Source organism: Lithobates pipiens, unplaced genomic scaffold (genome assembly GCF_037356315.1).
Source record: "Lithobates pipiens isolate NorthernLeopardFrog02 unplaced genomic scaffold, aLitPip1_a1.2 Scaffold_18, whole genome shotgun sequence".
Taxonomy (NCBI): domain Eukaryota; kingdom Metazoa; phylum Chordata; class Amphibia; order Anura; family Ranidae; genus Lithobates; species Lithobates pipiens.
The window spans coordinates 306200683-306222567 of record NW_027507758.1 but is presented as its reverse complement, the minus strand read 5'-3'; the positions used below and the strand labels follow the sequence as shown (position 1 = coordinate 306222567).

Below are 21885 nucleotides of genomic sequence, written 5' to 3'. Positions count from 1 at the left end.
CGATCAAGTCCATCTGTCAATTTTTCAGGCAGACCTGATCGGACACTCCATTCAGCCTATGGAGCAGCGGATGTCAGCAGTGAGATGCCCACTGACACCTGCTGCTAACCAAGCCGATCCTTTCTGGAAATCCAGATGGATGAAGACCCTTTTTTCCATATGTCTGACAGATTGTGTCGGATAAAAACAGACAGGCAGTCCGTTTTCATCCCATCTCCCATAGAGGAGAGCAGGGCTCTGACAGGTCTATCTCAGCACAGTGAGTGGAGATGGACCTGTCATACGCCTGCTAAGCGGGGATAAGAGGAGAGAAGTCCAACTTTATTGTTGTATAAAAAGCAAAATGATACAGCAAACTGTGAGGAATGAGAAAAAGTCAATGTGTTTATGCTTTTTTGGACCCCTTTCACATTGGGGTGGTGTTTAGGCGCATTAGCACTAGAAATAGCCTCTGCTAAGCACCTGAAAAGTGTCTCCCATTCACTACAGTGTGATTTTCACACTCGGGTGGTGCACTTGCGGGACACGTTACCAAAAGTTCTGCAAGCAGCATCTTTGGGGTGGGTTGGGGGCGCTGTATTTAGAATTCATAAAACGCCTTGCCCATTGCAATGAATGGGCATCGCTTCCAAAGCGCCTTTAAAGCATTTTGAAAGCGCTGCAAAATGGGAGTTTTAAAGCCTTTTTTTTGGCGTTAAAACCACGCGCTAGCAGCCGAAACACAATCACAGCATATCGTGCCATGATATAATGCCACAAGTGACAAATAATAATAATAAAAACATGCATATAAAGTAATATCTTAGCAAACCAAGACTAAAATTTCTAGGACTAGATAACCTCAATGCTAATACCAGAGAGAAGTATAGTACATAACACAGAAAAGTCACCTGCCCTCATTTCAGTGTCCTATGAACAGGAACAATACAATGGACTGCTGTCCTCCTCGCCACTCCTGTCCTCTCTTTATTACTGCACTCATCAACCCCTGATAATTTTCAACCCATATGTTTACAAAAACTCCATCATTTAACTTTGACCAACACAACCGTCCCCCCCCCCCCCCCCCCCCCAATCCTCTAGCAGCAGCCACAAACCACACAATCTAGCTTCTATTCCTTTTTTTTTTACCAAAACCAGCCTCCATTTCTCATGTGCCATTTGGTAAGCCCACTCTGTTTGTAATAAAGCACACCTCTGTCCATGTACTTACTCCTTTAATCTACTTGTTGTTACTGAAGCCTGGTTTTCAAGAATCTTACTTTGTCTCTGTTGCTGCACTCTCCCCTAGTGGCCTCCTTTGGACTCACTCACCCAGACTCAGTGGACGAAAGGGAGGTTCTTCACGTACCTCCCACTCAGTCCCACCCTCATCTGAGACCTACTGTGTTTTTCTATTTTCTCCAGTTTCCTTTATAGTTGGTGTGATCTATTGGCCTCCTGGACAGTATTCAGCTTTCTTGATGACCTCTCTGCCTGGCTACCCTACTTTCTCTCTTCTGAAATTCCCACAATTATTCTCGCTAACCTAAATATCCCTGGTAATATTATTACGTTGTAACTTTCTAAACTTCTCAGTCTAAAGTCCTCTTTTTGACTAAAACAATGGATACACACTTCTACTCACTCTGATGGCAACTATGAACTCCATGGACACGCTCAAGATGCCCGACAGCTACAACCTTTGCCAGAATGGCTCACAAAATGTAGCAGCACTCTTAAGTGTCTGTGGTGTAAGACAATCCATCAAGACTTTACCCAATATAAATCTGCCCTCCAAAAATAACAATTCCTGCCTCCACACTGCCAAAGAGACCTATTTTATCAAGCTCATTATCACGCTCTCACGCAGTACCTGTCAACTAATTTCTGCCTCCACTCACTTCGCAAGAGATTTAAAATCACTTCAAAAATAAGAGTGGTACAATTTGTGATGAAATCTCTACTGTACAGATAACTCCCTTGCCTAACACTCCATGTCGACATGCACATTCAATAATTACCTCATTTACCCTGCTACAATGGAGAAGGTCACCAACCTAACCACCTTCCCCCTGGATCACGTTTCCTCTTAATTATTATGACCACCCTTTGCTCCATCCCACACTCTAACTCACATCCTCAATCTCTCCCTCTCAACTGGCATCTTCCCAACCTTCTAAAAAGGCAACGGTTACCCCCATTCTTAAAAAGCACTGCACCCCACCAATTCTAACTACCTACAACCGATCTCCTTGCTCCCTTTTACCTCAAAACTTCATGAACACCTAATCTAAAATTGCCTACAAAATGAAATCAAAATAAACTTCCTGATCACTATCCTGTACTCTTAATCTTGGACCTCTGCTGTCTGATACAGTTGACCACCCCCTCCATCTCAAAAACATGCCACTCCCTGGGTCTCTGTGACTGTACTCTTTTCTGGTTCTCATCCTAGCTATCTCACCACACCTTCCATGTCTTTTTTCTGTCTAGGTGCCCCAAGGCTCAGTCCTTGCACCCCTTTTATTCTCAATCTTGGCCATCTGATAGCCTCACACAGTTTCCACTACCATTTCTATGCTGACAACACCCAAATCACTGTCACTTTGGATTTTTCAATAAATGGCATTTGGAACGAACGTGAGGTGCAGCCGTTTCTTATTCTGGCCACCATGGGTGCTGAGTCTAACAGACTAAATAGAAGAGGGACCCTCCAGCTTGTTATCAGCGATCAGTTCAAAAGCCTGAATCTCTGATAGTATGGGGGTGCATTATGGAAAGGCATCATTAATGCTGATTTATTCAGGTTTTAGAGCAGCATCTGCTTCAATCTGGATTATATCTTTTTTAGAGAAGGCCTTGCAGATTTCAGCAGGCTATCGCTAAACCGCATATTGCATCTATGACAACAGTTTGGCTTTGTAGTAGAAGAGTCTGGGTGCTTAAATGGCTTGCCTGCAGTCCAGTCCTTTCACAAACTGAAAATATGTGGCTTATCTTGAAACAAAAAAGTGACAAAGACGACCTACTACTGTTGAGCAGTTAGAATCCTATAGCAGGCAAGAATGGGACAACATTCCTCTCCGAAAACTCCAGAAACTGGTCTCCTCAGTTCCCAGATGTTTAGAAAGGGTTGTTAAAACAAGAAGGGATTCTACACCATAGTAAACATGGCCCTGTCCCAACTTTATTGAGATGTGCTGCTTGCCATCAATTTCAAAATTATCTTATTTTTTTATTTTTTCTTATTAAAGCAATGTTAAACCCAAAACCAAAAATGGTTTTCTATTGCAGCTTACCAATCATTAAATGTGGTGGCTGCATCAGTTTTCTTTTTTTTAGCTTTTTTCCTTTGTTTTCACCTGATCATGTAGTCAGTGGTAACACACCTCCTGGATTGAGACACTCTGGAGGAATGAGCATGGGAGGCACAGTAGACAGCAACATTGTCATTCGAAGGGGGGGGGGGGGCGGTGGGATTAATGTGTTAGCTGACTTAAATACCCTAACAAACTAAAACCCAACTCCAGCTTACACTTTATAATAATTTTTTCCCTTTTGGGACAAAGGTTTTAAACTAATTAAAGCTGGAGGGCCTTAGCTTTTAAAAACACAGACTTGCAGGCTGGATCTCCATGTGAAAACAGAAGAAAGCAAGCCTTAACCAGTTGCCGACCGCCGCACGCCGATGTACGTCGGCAGAATGGCACGGGCAGGCATAAGGGCTTACATGTACGTCCCTTGCCTCCCGCGGGTCGGGGGCCCGATCGGGCCCCCGCCCGGTGCCTGCGGCGGTCGGTTTTCGTCCGGGAGCGATCCGGGACGAGGGGGCGGCCATTCATTCATGGCCACCCCCTCGCGATCGCTTCCGACGAATAGAAATCCCCCGTGACATCACTTCCTCTCCTGTAATGTAAACACAGGAGAGGAAGTGATGTATTCTCTCCTCCGTGTCGGTATTTTTCGTTCCGACACGGAGGAGAGCGGATCGGTGAGTTGCACCAACACTCTACACACACAGTAGAACATGCCAGGCACACTCACACCCCCCCTTTACCCCCCGATCACCCCCCCAATTACCCCTGCCCCCCAGTCACAGTGACACCAATGTCATTTTTTTTTTTTTTTTTTGCATTGGTGTCATTTGTGACTGTAATAACTGTTAGGGCAGTTAGAGTTAGCCCCCTTTAGTTCTAATGTACCCCCCTAACCCCCCCAATAAAGGTTTAACCCCGTGATCACCCCCCGTCACCAGTGTCACTAAGGCTGGGTTCACATTGCAGCGGTTTATGAGAACGAATGTGATTCGCACCGCACTGCAGTGCAAATCACATCCGATCTCTGTGCGATTCGAGTTCAGCCATTCGCCGCACCCGCCGCAAATTCGCACGGGACCCTTTTTTTGGCCCGCAGCAGAATCGGATCGCATGGGTGTTCACACCATGCGATCCGAGTTTGCAGATCGCACTGCGATATGCGAACTGATCTGGGGGTGTCAGTAACATTTCACTGACACTCCCAGCAGTTCGCATAGGGCAGTGTGAACTGCCGCCGGGAGGCATGCGATGCGGGAACCCGCCGCGGATTCGCGGCGTTTCCGCATCGCTCCAGTGTGAACCCAGCCTAATAAGCGATCATTTTTCTGATCGCCGTATTAGTGTCACAGGTGACGCTAGTTAGGCAGGTAGGTATTTAGGTTCGCCGCAGCTTTTTATAGCGCCAGGGACCCCCATATACTACCGCATAAAGCCCCCTGATTGCCCCCTAGTTAACCCTTTCACCAGTGATCACCATATAACTGTTACAGGTGACGCTGGTTGGTTAGTTATTTTTTTATAGTTTCAGGGCACCCGCCATTTATTACCTAATAAAGGTTTAACCCCCTGATCACCCGGCGGGTGTCATTTGTGACTAATAACTGTTAGGGCAGTTAGGGTTAGCCCCCTTTAGTTCTAAGGTACCCCCCTAACCCCCCCAATAAAGGTTTAACCCCGTGATCACCCCCCGTCGCCAGTGTCACTAAGGCTGGGTTCACATTGCAGCGGTTTATGAGAACGGATGTGATTCGCACCGCACTGCAGTGCAAATCACATCCGATCTCTGTGCGATTCGAGTTCAGCCATTCGCCGCACCCGCCACACCCGCCGCAAATTCGCACGGGACCCTTTTTTTGGCCCGCAGCAGAATCGGATCGCATGGTTGTTCACACCATGGGATCCGAGTTTGCAGATCGCACTGCGATATGCGAACTGATCTGGGGGTGTCAGTAACATTTCACTGACACTCCCAGCAGTTCGCATAGGGCAGTGTGAACTGCCGCCGGGAGGCATGCGATGCGGGAACCCGCCGCGCATTCGTGGCGTTCCCGCATCGCTCCAGTGTGAACCCAGCCTAATAAGCGATCGTTTTTCTGATCGCTGTATTAGTGTCACAGGTGACGTTAGTTAGGCAGGTAGGTATTTAGGTTCGCTGCAGCTTTTTATAGCGCCAGGGACCCCCATATACTACCGCATAAAGCCCCCTGATTGCCCCCTAGTTAACCCTTTCACCAGTGATCACCATATAACTGTTACAGGTGACGCTGGTTGGTTAGTTATTTTTTTATAGTTTCAGGGCACCCGCCATTTATTACCTAGTCTCACTAGTGTACCCCTAAATTTAGGGGTGTCTACTTTCCAAAATGGGGTCATTTGGGGGGGGTTTGTGCCATCTTGGCATTTTATGGCCTTCAAAACTGTAACGCCCTTAGAAAGCCTGAAGGCGGTGCTTGGTTTTCGGGGCCCCGTACGCGGCTAGGCTCCCAAAAAGTCCCACATATGTGGTATCCCCGTACTCAGGAGAAGCAGCAGAATTTATTTTGGGGTGTCATTTCACATATGCTCATGGCATGCGTGAGCAATATATCATTTAGTGACAACTTTGTGAAAAAAAAAAAAAAAGTTTGTAATTTTCCCGCAACTTGTGGCAAAATATAAAATATTCCATGGACTCAACATGCCTCTCAGCAAATAGCTTGGGGTGTCTACTTTCTAAAATGGGGTCATTTGTGGGGGTTTTGTGCCATCTTGGCATTTTATGGCCTTCAAAACTGTAATAGGTAGTGAGAAGTGAACTCAAAAATTTACGCCCTTAGAAAGCCTGAAGGCGGTGCTTGGTTTTCGGGGCCCCGTACGCGGCTAGGCTCCCAAAAAGTCCCACATATGTGGTATCCCCGTACTCAGGAGAAGCAGCAGAATTTATTTTGGGGTGTCATTTCACATATGCCCATGGCATGCGTGAGCAATGTATCATTTAGTGACAACTTTGTGAAAAAAAAAAAAAAAAAAAAGTTTGTAATTTTCCCGCAACTTGTGGCAAAATATAAAATATTCCATGGACTCAACATGCCTCTCAGCAAATAGCTTGGGGTGTCTACTTTCTAAAATGGGGTCATTTGTGGGGGTTTTGTGCCATCTTGGCATTTTATGGCCTTCAAAACTGTAATAGGTAGTGAGAAGTGAACTCAAAAATTTACGCCCTTAGAAAGCCTGAAGGCGGTGCTTGGATTTCGGGGCCCCGTACGCGGCTAGGCTCCCAAAAAGTCCCACATATGTGGTATCCCCGTACTCAGGAGAAGCAGCAGAATTTATTTTGGGGTGTCATTTCACATATGCCCATTGCATGTGTGAGCAATATATCATTTAGTGACAACTTTGTGTAAAAAAAAAAAAAAAAAATTTTTTTTTGTCATTATTCAATCGCTTGAGGCAAAAAAATAAAATATTCAATGGGCTCAACATGCCTCTTATCAATTTCCTTAGGGGGTCTACTTTCCAAAATGGGGTCATTTGGGGGGGTTTTGTACTGCCCTGCCATTTTAGCACCTCAAGAAATGAGATAGGCAGTCGTAAACTAAAAGCTGCGTAAATTCCAGAAAACGTACCTTAGTTTGTAGATGTGACAACTTTTGCGCAAACCAATAAATATACAATTATTGACTTTTTTTTTACCAAAGACATGTGGCTGAATACATTTTGGCCTAAATGTATGACTAAAATTGAGTTTATTGGATTTTTCTAATAACAAAAAGTAGAAAATATCATTTTTTTTCAAAATTTGCGGTCTTTTTACGTTTATATCGCAAAAAATAAAAATCGCAGAGGCAATCAAATACCATCAAAAGAAAGCTCTATTTGTGGGAAGAAAAGGACGCAAATTTTGTTTGGGTACAACATTGCATGACCGCGCAATTACCAGTTAAAGCAGCGCAGTGCCAAAGTGTAAAAAGACCTCTGGTCATTTACCAGCAAAATGGTCCGGTCTGAAAGTGGTTAACCACTTGCTTACTGGGCACTTAAACCCCCCTCAGTCCCAGACCAATTTTCAGCTTTCAGCGCTGATGCACTTTGAGTGACAATTACGCGGTCATACAACACTGTACCCAAATGAAATTTTTATCATTTTTTTCCCACAAATAGAGCTTTCTTTTGGTGGTATTTAGTTACAGCTCGGAGTTTTATTTTTTGCTAAACAAACAAAAAAAGATGCAAAAAAAAAAAATCATGTTTTAATAGTTTGTTATAAAATTTTGCAAACGGGTCATTTTTCTCCTTCATTGAAGTGCGCTGATTAGGCGGCACTGATAGGCTGCATTGGTGGGCACTGATGGGCTGCATTGGTGGGCACTGATGGGCTGCATTGGTGGGCACTGATAGGCTGCACTGGTGGGCATAGTTAAGGCGGCACTAATAGGCACAGATAAGGCGGCACCGATGGGCACAGATAAGGCGGCACTGATGGGCAAAGATGGGCACAGATAAGATGGCACGGATGGGTGGCACGGATAAGTGGCACGGATGGGTGGCACGGATGGGCACTGATAGGTACCACAGATAGATGGGACTGATGGGCACTGATAGGTGGCACTGATAGGTGGCTCTGATAGGTGGCACTGCTGGGCACTGATGGGCGGCACTGCTGGGCACTGATGGGCGGCACTGCTGGGCACTGATGGGCGGCACTGGGGTGCAGCACCTTTGAGGCAGATTTTGGGTGGCACTGTGGGTGGCACTGCTGGGTGGCACTGTGGGTGGCACTGTGGGCACTGCTGGGTGGCACTGTGGGCACTGCTGGGTGGCACTGTGGGCACTATGGGCACTGCTGGGTGGCACTGACAGGGGGGCACTTACTTTATTTCAGGATGGCACTGCGGGTGGCAGGTGGGCACTGGCAGGTGTCCGTTTAAATTGCTGGCCGTGATCGGGACTGATGTCCCGAACACGGCCGCCGGCGATCGGCTTTTTTTTTTTCTCCTCGCGCTGTCAGCGCGAGGAGGAATACTAGCCGATTACCGGCTCCGTTTTATCACATGATCAGCTGTCATTGGCTGACAGCTGATCACGTGATAAGGGGTCGGGATCGACCCCTTACACGGATCGGTGATCAGGCGAGTCTCACGGACTCGCCGATCACAGAGCGCGCCGCGCGCGCCCCTCAGGGGGCGCGCAGGCCGCTCGTAACCGGGACTACGTCAATAGACGTAGTCCCGGAAATGTGGGTCCGCGCTGTTGCCGTCATTTTGCAATAGCGCGGATCCCAAGTGGTTAAAGAAGGAAACTAATATAGCCATCATACCTAATAACTGGTAAGCTGCAATATAATAAATATTTGCTTTTGGGTTTAATGCTGCTTTACGTATATAACCTGTATTCTTAGTAAACATCTCGAGGTTTAAAATTACATTTTGACAGGAGTATAAGAAAAAAACTGAACATTTAAATCCCTCTCGCCTGTACTAGATGGTCAGAAAATCAACTTGTGATTTATAAGAAAGCACTCCTATATAGACAAGATCAAAATAATGGCAAGCAGGCTGATGGAGATACTTCTTACTGGTGATTTGCAATCCACAGCCATTTTTAAGTTCACAGTAGAAAATAAACACAAACTGACAAAAATTGCCTTTCAAACCTAAAGTGGTTGTAAACCCTTACAGACCACTTTTTGCTACAGGTAAGCCTATAATAAGGCTTACATGTAGCTACCCGGGATATCTCCTAAACATGTACAGTTTAGGATATATCCCCTGTATTTGCATGTGCCAAAATCTTCAGCACATGCACACTAAAGCAAACTGAAGCAATAGCACGTACGTGCCGTTTGCTTCAGTGAGTGTGCCATTACCAGCGACTCCCGCGCGCATGCGTGGGAGTGACGTCATTGCGGCTCCAGCCAATCACAGCGCCGGAGCCGCGATACCCGGGAGTAACCCCTGGGAGTGATGTCGCCAGCCAAGGCTGTGTACGGGCACCGCAGCAGTATTACATAATGAGCTAGTATGCTATGTATACTAGCACATTATGCCTTTGTCTTGTAGGTGTTCGTTTTTTTTTTCAAAGTGGTATTACAACCACTTTAAGGACCGGAAAGGATTTGCCCCTTTAATGACCAGGCCATTTTTTGCGATATGGCACTGTGTTGCTTTAACTGACAATTGTGCGGTTGAGACATTGTCCCCAAACAAAATTTATGTCATTTTTTTTCCCCCACAAGTAGAGCTTTCTTTTGGTGGTATTTGATCACCTCTGGTGGTTTTTATTTTTTGTGCTGTAAACAAAAAAAAAAGAGCGACAATATTTTTTACTTTTTGCTATAATAAATATTACCCCCCCCCAAAAAATCAATAAAAAAATAATTTCTTCATCAGTTTAGGCCAATATGTATTCTTCTACATATTTTTGGTAAAAAAAAAAATCAATAAAAAAAAATCGCAATAGGCGTATATATTGATTGGTTTGCGCAAAAGTTATAGCATCTACAAAATAGGGGATACATTTATGTCAGTTTTATTATTTATTTTTTACTGGTAATGGCGGTGATCTGCGATTTTTAGCGGGACTGCGACATTACGGTGGACAGATTGGACACTTTTAACACTTTTTTTTGGACCAGTAACATTTATAAACTGGCACATTATGTCACTGGCAGGGAAGGGGATAACACTAGGGGGTGTTCAAGGGGTTAAGTGTTCCCTAGGGAGGTGCTTCTAACTGTGGGGGCAGTGTACTGACTAGAGGAGGAGAGAGATCTCTGTATCTGATCAGTAGGGACACCAGATCTCTCTCTACTCCACTAACAGAATGGGGATCTGTAGGTTTACATTGACAGATCCCCATTCTGGCTCTCTGAGGAGCGATCATGGGTGGCCGGCGGACATTGCGGTTGCCGGCCACACGCATCCGCTCCGGCGTTGTGTACATGAGCTTCTTAAAGCGTCCGACATACAATGATGGCAATTCGCGCAGCCGTGCCAACCTGCTGCAGTACAACTGCGGCGTCTGGTCAGCAAGTAGTTAATGAATGTGTATGTAAGGCTAAACAAACTATTAAGTTATTTTTTTTCTACCGGGGGGGGGGGGGGGGATTTCCTTTTAATTCCTTTTCTGAAAACCCAAGAACTGGAAGGAAATCTCTCCAAATTGTAAAGAAAGTGATCACATAAACAGTAGATGATTTCCACTCACCTCTTGCTCTGACAACTCAAATTTTTTTGAATTTCCCCTCACTTTCTGTCTGGATGACAATGGTCACCAGGACATATACTGTAGAGTGGAGAATCTTGCCAGTGGAAACGATAGTAATAAAAATTTGAGTCAAATCCTTCCCTACCCTCTCCAAAGCTAAAACAAAAATTGCCTTTACATACACTATAGCTGTCTATCCAGAATGTCTCACCTAGGGTTCATCAAGAGTCGACGGAAGAAGTAAGTCCAGGTGATGTAGTCCATAGCATCTTGCTTTGATGAAATTGTTCCAGCAGCAATTTCAGCATTTAAGTGGTCAGATAGTACATCCAGCAAGCTTTAAAGAGTTAAGAAAATACAGAAGTCAGAATTGCATTAAATGTATTAGAACCATGTTAAACAATCAAGTCATATTAACTATATCAAGCCGACACCATTATTGTAATATCTTCCAGTGTGCTTTTCTGGAAGTTTAATACCGCAGAAGTAATGTGATAAGTCTAGCTGTTACAATGAGCGGATTGTGAGAAAGAAAATGGCATCATATCTAATTTATTACCTAGACGCTTTGTCCTGTTCTATTCATTTATGCACTTACCTAGATTCAACAGGGAATGGTTCATAGAGAAATTTCTTGTAGAAATCTTTCTTTAGATCATGCACTAGGATCACAGCTTTTCCCTGGTCATCAAACTGAGGCCTTCCAGCACGACCCATCATTTGAAGAACGTCTAACAAAACAGGAAAAATTCACTTATATTTTGTGCCAATCATTTTTGTAGTGTTGAAAGTATGCAATATACAAGCTGAAACCACACAGCATAACTGAAAAGCTAAAATCACATTACATTTCAAACTCTGGGCAACTGTTAAATATACATTTGAATTTACTATACATAAAGTCCTCCAAACTTATCTTAACCCAAACTCTAAACCTGTGGCCTTTTTTTTTACACCAATGAGCTTTGGGCCAGGTCATTCCCGCCCTGCTGCCCACCTCTTTTTTTAACATTAGATGTTCGTATAACATGGTCTGCAGCTCACTGGATTAAAAAAAAAAAAAAAAAAAGGGTTCAGAGTTTGATAGAGATCAATTAGGAGGACAACCAAGAACATCTCTATACACAAACTGCATTAGCTGCAAAAAGATCTGTAATTCTTTGCTGACAATCTTATGTTTCAAGCATCCCTCCACAAAGCAAAGTCAGGACATCACTTTTCTAAACTGCAATTAAACAATTAACAAGTCTGCCCTAGACTGCTCTTTTCTTCTGTAAGCATGCCTAAAGTCCTGATGTATAAAATCATATAGGCAAATATATTATCTATAATTTTTTTATAGTTTGTAGCCTTGAAAAAGGACAGTTTGCTTACCACAAAAATGCTTTGGTAATTATGTACATGACTCCCAATAAACACATTTATTTTTCAGTATTGCCACTCTGCACCTGCACTATATTAAATTGTTGAATGACAGTACTGTAAAAAGCAGTAGAGCTTTGACCCTCCCTGTCAGTATGAATAGTGCTGTGAATGGGATTTCAAGAGGATGATCATCAGGCATTTATGCCAGTTCTATATACAATGCTTTTAATGGCTTTATTGAATACATTCCTAGATTAAACAGTGTTATTTTATATTTCAAGTTCAAAATTTAACATGTAGCTCTTGGAAACTGAAAAGTTAAATCATAGGCCAGGGAAATAAACCCCCCCCCAAAAAAATAAAATAATAATAACTTTATTTAGTTATTATTTGTTTACATAAACTATACTTGTACCATTCATTCATGTTCAAGACTGAAACAAACAAAAAAAACAATGTATGCATAATACATGTGAATATCCATCAGACCCAATACTTGCAGATATGTCATTATAAGAATGAGTTCAAGTTCAAACTCTTGCTTGTGTAAAACTCTGGCTGCTATTGCAGGGAGTTATTTAGCTTAGTGGTGGTATTATCACTACCACTAAATTACAACTTCCTACTGTGCAAACCCTACAGCAGTAGCTGCCTGCTGGCTTGTTTCATATTGTAAACCAGCTGGTGGGCAGCTATCCCCCTTCTGCCCATTATGAATGCTGCTGCCAGGCTCATCCACCTTACCAACAATTCAGTGTCTGCTAATCCTCTCTGTCAATCCCTCCTCTGGCTTGCGCTCACCCAACAAATTCAATTCAAAATACTAGCAAAAACGTACAAAGCCATCCACATTGTTCTCTTCGTTCTTCCCGATGCCTCCTGCTCTCTAGCTCCTTCATAACCTCCTCCCATGCTTGCCTCCAGGACTTCTCCTGAACCTCACCTATGCTATGGAACGCCCTACCCCAATCTGTCCCACTATCTCCTACTATGTTTGCTTTTAGACGATCCCTGAAAACCCACCTCTTCAGAAAAGCCTATTCTGTCCCTTCCTAGCAACAGTACTTTTATTTTCGCCATCAGCTTTTACCTATTGTATCACTTGGCTCTCTGATTCCTCCTGTATTGAATTGTTTTGTAACTATACTGTCTGCCCTCATGTTGTAAAGTGCTGAAAAAACTGTTGGTGCTATACAAATCCTGTATTATGATAATAATCCAACGCTATATAACTGAACAAATATTGGGTCCTGACCATATTTAGTCAATGATCTCTGCCAGTACCCCAACCGGTTTTTCAACCAGTACCCAAACCAGAGATTTAATTTGCAACAGTGTATCGATAGGAGCGAATCTTCTTAGGACATTATTTTTTGGACATCATGGACAGTTTTTACATTGTAGGTATATTTATTTACTACATACATTTTTTTTTTTGTGAATGAGTAACCAGGAGTATTATATATATCTTGTCATGTGAAAGTCTCAATATTTGGGGACCCCCCTATTGTAAAGGGGGCATTCAGATTCTGATATTTTTTTCCCCTTCAAACCTCAACCATCACCAGTCCACAGATGTGGGAAGAGACCCTTACTTTCATACACATGAGAACAAGTTGCTTTACCAGGATGACCACCCTGACAATGTGCCCTTGCCTATGTTAAGGACATGTGACCTGGTATGATTTAGGAAGTGCGGGTCTAGGATGGGAATAGCAGGTGTCCATGGCGAGATAGCAGAAAGATAACCCTCTGTGGTTAGATGAAAAAAAAAAAAACAGTTGACACATGATCTGTGCTTCATCTGCTTGATTGGGGGTCAAACAGTGGTCTATCCATAAAAGAGGACCCATTACTTCCATTATACTATCACTAAGTGGGCTTGTTATTCCCTTATGTGATACATTTTTTTAACTATTATAAAAGTTTCAAAATGAAAGTAATTAAATGAATATATTATAAATAAATTTTTTTTCCCTTGCCTCCATATGCACGTACATACACTGGTGTGACTATGTGTGGTAATGACAACTGCACCTAGCATGGGACATATCACAGCAGAGTGAGAGCAATAATTCTAGGTCTATGAATAACATAAAATTGTGCTGTGAAGGCTAGTAATGCATCAGCTATAAACAATTTTGGGTTCCATACTTTTTGCCATATCGTGGGTTCACACAATTTATGCAAAATATTATTGGATATTATTTAAATTTTTTCTTTTCCAAAAAAATATTTATTTTGATAAATATTTGGGCAAATATGGTGCAACATAGAAAATTGCAACTACTGTTTTGTTATTCTGTAGGGGATTTTCTTTTGTAAAATGCTGAATTGTTTGGGAGTTTACAGTAATTTTTTTAGCCAAAAATTCAGAAATATTTAAATGTGCAAAAAATGAAAAAAATTGCTCAGCTTAATTAAAAATGGACTTTGCCAGGATTTGTTTTTATTTTCTTCTACCAATGTGTGCATTTTTAGCATGTATTTATATTTTCACTTGCATTTCACTTCCATTTCTTCCTAAAATAGACATTATCAGCAAAACAGGGCACAGTCTAGTGAAACAAAATGCATATTTTTCAGGATCCAGGTCTGGTTACTGCTCCATGCTGAAGAACATTTTACAACTGCATACCGTATATACTCGAGTATAGGCCGACCCGAATATAAGCCGAGGCCCCCAATTTACCCCCAAAAAAACTGGCAAACTTATTGACTCGTGTATAAGCCGAGGGTGAGACATGCCTGTCCATCCCTGTGTGTGTGTCCGTCCATCCCTGTGTGTCCGTCCATCCCTGTGTGTCCGTCCATCCCTGTGTGTCCGTCCATCCATCCCTGTGTGTGTGTGTGTCCATCCATCCATCCATCCCTGTGTGTGTGTGTCTCCATCCATCCATCCATCCATCCCTGTGTGTGTGTGTCTCCATCCATCCATCCATCCATCCCTGTGTGTGTGTGTCTCCATCCATCCATCCATCCCTGTGTGTGTGTGTATCCATCCATCCCTGTGTGTGTGTGTGTGTCTCCATCCATCCATCCATCCGTGTGTGTGTGTCTCCATCCGTGTGTGTGTGTGTGTGTGTGTGTGTGTGTGTGTGTGTCTAGCCTACCTGTGTCCCGAGCCTTTGTCCCGAGCCTTCGTCCCGTCCCGTCCCGTCCCGTCCCGTGCCGTGCCTTGCCTTGCCTCCGTCCCGTGCCCTCTTCGTCGGCGGCCATTGTAAAATTCAAAAGCCGCGCCTCCTCCTTCGCCTGTGATAGGCGGAACACTGAATTTCCCAGCAGCCTGTGTTCCGCCTATCACGGACGTCGTATCATCCTCGTCCGTAGTACGAGGATGAGACGACGCCCGTGATAGGCGGAACACAGGCTGCTGGGAAATTCAGTGTTCCGCCTATCACAGGCGAAGGCGGAGCCGGAGGCGCGGCTTTTGAATCATAGAATGGCCGCTGTCTGTCTGCTCGACACGCTGATCGAGCGGGCAGACAGCGATGACTCGAGTATAAGCCGAGGGGGGCACTTTCAGCCTCAAAAAAGAGGCTGAAAATCTCGGCTTATACTCGAGTATATACGGTATACTGTATGTATAACACATGGGAAAAACTGTAATCAGTGAAGTAAAATCTAAAAGCTGAACGCTGATTTACATAAGATATAAACTGGTTTCCTCAAATTACCTGTGATTGGGTAATCTACGTATCTCCTTGTTTTTCCATCATAAAATTCAGTCCCTTTGACAATTACCAGGTGAGCTGGGAAATTCACACCCCAAGCCAATGTGCTGGTTGCAATAAGAACCTAATTTATTTAGAAAGTAAAAGAAAATGGATTAAAACCAATGACAACTACAGGATAAACAGACTATATTTTGTTTTTTAAAGATGCTATACCTGTATCTTGCAGTTCACAAAAAGCTCTTCCACTGTCTTGCGATCTCTTTCATGCAGCCCTGCATGGTGCATTCCAATTCCAAAGGCAAGTGTGAGCTTCAGGTTGGAATCCCTTACAGTTGCAATGATGTCATCCATCTGAATAATAAAACAAGATCAAAGTGATTCCTTACTTCAACTACACATCATATAAAACAAATATGACAAATATAAAGTAAAACGGGATATTGTGCTAGTACAAATATTTTACATCTTCATTATAATTGTCTTATGAAATTTTGCTTGCCAAAATGCACAATGAATACGTTTGCTTCCCAATACGGAGATTACATTTGCCATCGCCAATGGCCCTGTACACTTACTGACAAGAAAACATTGACAAGTCTATGAAGAGTCTAGACTCTGCTGCATTCACCATAACATAACATTCCTGTGTTCCACTTGTCTATGTTGCTTTGAAAATATGGTGACGTGTTCCAACTGGGGTTGCAAGGTCCAGACACATGCCAAATCGCATGTAACTTGAGGAAGCTGTTCTTACACATGTTCAAATATGTTTCTCCGGTAAAAAAAATGTGTGTGTTTATGTTGCCTTCTGTACTGACATTCTGGATCTGCCCGACCACTATATAGCTCATAGTATGCTTCTGTTTAGTGGACTAGATTGGAGAGTAAGATCTGATATATGCACCTATATATACAGTATATTTCCAAATATGTATGAAATTATTTGAAGTGCCATGTGTTTGGTGTGCTACCTGTTGTTTATATTTTCATACTGTATTATATTTTGGTTTTGTGTGGAAACATGATCACCTGCATTTCCCAAACTTTATGTGAACAAACTATGCTTATATAGGTAGCATTACTAAATACTTTCAAAAGAAAGTTTTGAAAAATGGAAGGCATGTAGGATATATTGTAATATATTTAGGACTTATTTGGATCGCCAGAGTTGGTTTATATGCAATCGATGGTATGTGGATGATACTTATATAATGTTATTTTTTTTAGGCCTCTTTCACACCGACGTCCCGTTCAGGCCCGCCTGTCATTTTTTTAGGCGGACCTGAACGGGTGCTCCATAGAGGTCTATGGAGCGTCGGATGTCAGCGGTGACATGTCCGCTGACATCCGACCCGCTTCGATCCGAAAAAGTGTAACGGAGGAAAAAGCTATTTTTCCATCCGTCTGCGGATCGGATCGGGTGACGACGGGCACTGCGGTCCGTCGTCATCCGATCTCCCATAGGGGAGAGCGGCGCTGTGACAGGTCCGTCCCTGCGCAGTGTGCAGAGACGGAGCTGTCATCTCCCTGCTCAGCGGGGATCGGCGGGGTGATCCCCGCTGAGCAAACGGACATCCACGGGGCGGATCAGAACTGATCCGCCCCGTGTGAAAGGACCCTTAGGCTTTTTTATTCACTTTGTATACAGTATACATATTCATTAAATATTACCATACTGGGGAAATTACACAACAGCTGGGGATTGAGGTTGTAGGTTTTGCATTGTTTTTTGTAGCACTGCAATTTTATAGTTTGTTGGGACTCAAGGAGTAGAGGATGGAAGAATGCACCCAGAATCAAAGAAAGGGAAATTATATAACTCATAATTACAAGAATTGACAAATAGGCAATAGAACATGTTGGTCTGAAGGACCACATTTCTGCGTAACTCAGATTTTAGATACTACAATTTTGGGAGTTGAAAAATACTAAATGACAGCACAGGAATGGTAAAAGAGAATACTGGATAATTATCATGGAAAGTAAATAGGAAAGGACTTGCTAAACTTTAAAAAACAGATAATATGATTGTTGGTTTACCAGGAACATTAAAAAAATTAGAACACTTTTCAATGAAGGTCTCTAGAGCATTCTACTATGATAGAGCCAAGAAAAAAGGGCACAAGGGTAGAATAGTATACAATGTGCTGAGCAGAATATAAAAAACTATCACAATACATTGGAGTAGGGAACACTGATCCCTGTGGCTCTAGCTGAAAAATCTCTTCAGAAATTTTGGATGCCAGTAGGTCGACCTTTGGCCACCCCCAAAGTTGGCAAATCTCCTGGAAAACCTCTGGGTGTAGGGACCACTCCCCCGGGCAGATCTGCTGGTGGCTGAGATAATCTGCCTTCCAATTCTCTACTCCTGGGATATGGACTGCCAATATGATTGGCACATTGAAAAAAAAAAATATCAATGAGTAGTAATATGACACAACTTACAAACATATTGTATGTCATCTGATGGCCAGCAACTTAATTTGAAAACACCGTAATCAAGAGTGGCATAAAAAGCTTCTGATTTTGGGACAATGGTATTTGTACAGTAGGAAAAATAATTATTTGATCCTCTGCAGATTTTGTAAGTTTGCCAGCTTACAAAGAATTTAAGGGTCTATCATTTTTATCATAGGTGTATTTCAAACAATAGGAGACACAATATCAACCAAAATCCAGAGAAAACACATGATACAAATGTTATAAATTGAGTTGCAGCTCAGTGAGTAAAATACATATTTGATCTCCTACCAACTACCAATAATTCTGGCTCCCACAGGCTACAGGATGTGCTCATGTGGTACATAGATTACTCCTGTCAATTATAAAGGTGCTCCTAATGCCAACTTGTTATATATATATATAAAAGACACCTGTCCACAGAAGCTTTTCCTTCCATTCAAACCCACCATCATAGGCAAGACCAAAGAGCTGTCAAAAGGACATCAGGGACAAGATTGTAGAACTGCACAAGGCTAGAATGGGCTACAAGAGCACCAGCAAGAAGCTTGGTGAGAAGAAGACATCTGTTGGAGCGATTATTTGCAAATGTAAGAAATACAAAATAACTATCAATCGCCCTCGGTCTGGAGCTCCATGCAATATTTCGCCTCATGGGGTAAAAATGATCATGAGAAAAGTGAGGGATCAGTCCAGAACTACACAGGAGGAGCTTTTGAATGATCTCAAAGCAGTTGGGACCCCAGTCATCAAACAAACCATTGGTAACACCATACGCTGCCATGCATTGAAATCTTGCAGCGCCCACAAAATCCCCCTTCTCAAGGAGGTACATGTACAGGTCAAAATGACACCTCATCTTAAATAAACATCTAAATGATTCAGAGAAGGATTGGGAGAAAGTGCTGTAGTCAGATGAGACCAAAATTGAGCTCTTTATTAACTCGACTCACCATGTTTGGAGAAAGAAAAATGCTATGACCCTAAGAACACCATTCCTACAGTCCAGCACGGACTGTGTTTTAAGGCTGTTTCTCTGCTAAAAGTACAGGCCGACTTTGCCACATTTAGGGATCAATGGATGGAGCCATGTATTGTAAAATTTTGGGAGAGAACCTTCCTCCCTCAGCCAGAACATTAAAAATGGGTCATGGATGTGTCATTCAGCATGACAATGACCCAAATCATACCATCAAGGCAACAAAGGAGTGGCTCAAGAAGAAACGCTTTAAGGTCATGGAGTGGTCTAGCCAGTCTCCAGACCGTAATCCTATATTTATGGAGGGAGCTCAAACGGAGTTGCCAAGCGACAGCCAAGAAACCTTAAGGATTTAGAGAAGATCTGTAAATTACAGTGGACCAAAATTCCTCCTGAGCTGTGTGCAAACCTAGTAACCAACGACAAGAAATGTCTTACCTCTGTGCTTGCCAACAAGGGTTTTTCCACCAAGTACTAAGTTATGTTTTGCTTGGGAATCAAATACTTATTTTACTCACTGAACTGCAACTCAATTTATAACATTTTTATCATGTGTTTTTTTCTGGATTTTTGGTTGACACTCTGTCTCTAGGATTTAAAATACACCTATGATAAAAAATTATAGACCCTTAATTTCTTTGTAGGTGGGCGAACTTACAAAATCTGCAGCGGATCAAATAATTATTTTCCCCACTGTATAGATAGATATCCAATGTTTCACACTTGACTTGTTTACCCTTTCATGACTAAGCCTATTTTTGACATTTGGTGTTTACAAGTTAAAATCCATATTTTTTGCTAGAAAATTAGTTGGAACCCCCAAACATTATAATTTTTTTTTTAGCAGAGACTCTAGAGAATAAAATGGCGATTGTTGCAATATTTTATGTCACACGGTATTTGCGCAGCGGTGTTTTAAACGCAACTTTTTGGGAAAAGGGACATTTTCATGAATTTAAAAAAAAGAAACAGTAAAATTAGCCCAATTTTTTTTGCATAATGTGAAAGATAATGTTACGCCGAGTAAATAGATACCAAACATGTCCCACTTTATAATTGCACGCACTCGTGGAATGATGACAAACTACGGTACCTAAAAATCTCTATAGGTGACGCTTTAAAAAATTTTTATGGTTACCAGGCTAGAGTTACAGAGGAGGTTTAGTGCTAAGTGCTAGAGTTATTGCTCTCGCTCTGACGATCACTGTGATACCACACATGTGTGATTTGAACACCGTTTACATATGCGGGCGCGACTTCCGTATGCGCTTTTTTTGCTGTGCAAGCTCACGGCGACAGGGGGGTGCTTTAAAAAAAAAAAAAAATCTTATTTCTTTAAAAAAAAAAAAAAAAAAATGTGATCACTTTTATTGCTGTCATAAGGAATGTAAACATCCCTTGTGACAGTAATAGGTGGTGACAGGTACTCTTTATGGAGGGATCGGGGTTTAAAAGACCCCCCACCCCTCCTTTACACTTCAAAGTATTCAAAGCGGCGGGAGGGGGGGACGTCGCCTCCCACTCCTCCAGCATAACAGCCGAGCGGCTTTTAGCTGCATCGGTTGTTATGGCTGGAAAGCCAATCGCCTGCTCTGAAAAACGGTACCAGGATGATGCCTGCAGGTACGGGTATCATCCCGGTATAACCCCCGAAAGCAGAGTACGCACATCTGCGTACGCTCAGCGGCAAGGGGTTAAAACTCTATTGACTGTACTGCTTCCTTTGAACATTTATTGGATATTATTGCAAATTTACATGCTTGTAATGCTTTTTTTAAACCACTTCAATACAGGACATTTATACACCCTTCCTTCCATTTTTTACGACATAAGCGACAATTTTGAACTTCTTTTTAGTTTCTATGATACAATTTTTGCAAATAAGTAATTTTTGTTCATAAATTTGGGCCACAATTTATATGGCTACATCTCTTTGGTAAAAAAATAACCCAAATTAGTGGATATTATTTAGTCTCTGTGAAAGTTATAGAGTCTACAAGCTATGGTACAAATCATTGAAAATTGATCAAACCTGATGCACTGCCAGACTCTCATTTCTTGAGGCCCTGAAATGTCAGGAAAGTACAAATACCCCACAAATTACCCCTTTTTGAAAAGTAGACAGTCAAAGGTATTTAGCAAGAGTCATGGTGAGTTTTTTTAAGTTGTAATTTTTTCTCACAATTCTTGGGAAAACTAAGATTTTTTATTTTTTTTTCACAAAATTGTCATAACAACAAGTTATTTCTCACACACAGCATATGCATACTTCCAATTACACCCCAAAATACATTCTGCTACTCCTCTTGAGTATGGCGATACCTGTGTGACTTTTACACAGCCTGGCCACACAGAGAGGTCCAACATGCAGGGAGCACAATTAGGGGTTCTAGGAGCATACAATTACACCTCTAATTTCCTAACCACCTATTACATTTGTGAAGGCCCTGGAGCCCCAGTTCAGTGGAATTATCCACAAAATGACCCCATTTTGGAAAGCAGACACCTTTTTATTTTTACACAAAGTTGTAAATTTATAAGATATTTCTAACACATAGCATGTATATAGCAAAAATTACTCCCCAAAACACATTCTGTCCTGAGTATGGCAATACCCCATATGTGAGACTTTTACACAGCCAGTCCACATAGCGAGGCCCAACATTGAAGTAGTACTTTCAGGCGTTCTAGGAGCATAAATTACACATCTCATTTCATTCCTACCCATCACACTTTTGAAGGTCCTGGTGCATCAGGACAGTGATATTACCCACAAAATGACCCCATTTTGGAAAGCAAACACCCCAACATATATTCTATGAGGCATGGGCTGCAGATAGGTATTCGGGTACTCTGTTGGGCTTGAGGCATGTACTCGGGTACTCTGATGGGCTAGTGACAGGTACTTGGGTACTCTGAT

General features: G+C 42.4%; 1 protein-coding gene across 1 annotated transcript in view; it reads right to left on the bottom strand.

Moving 5' to 3' along the window:
• Positions 1-21885, bottom strand: part of ASCC3 (activating signal cointegrator 1 complex subunit 3) — a 1010279-nt gene that overhangs the window by 134778 nt on the left and 853616 nt on the right. The window contains exons 31-34 of the mRNA XM_077487192.1: positions 15740-15877; positions 15527-15647; positions 11083-11215; positions 10696-10821 (exon numbers count right to left, since the gene is read on the bottom strand). Coding sequence (XP_077343318.1) covers positions 10696-10821; positions 11083-11215; positions 15527-15647; positions 15740-15877 — 518 coding nt within the window. The remainder of the gene's footprint in view (positions 1-10695; positions 10822-11082; positions 11216-15526; positions 15648-15739; positions 15878-21885) is intronic.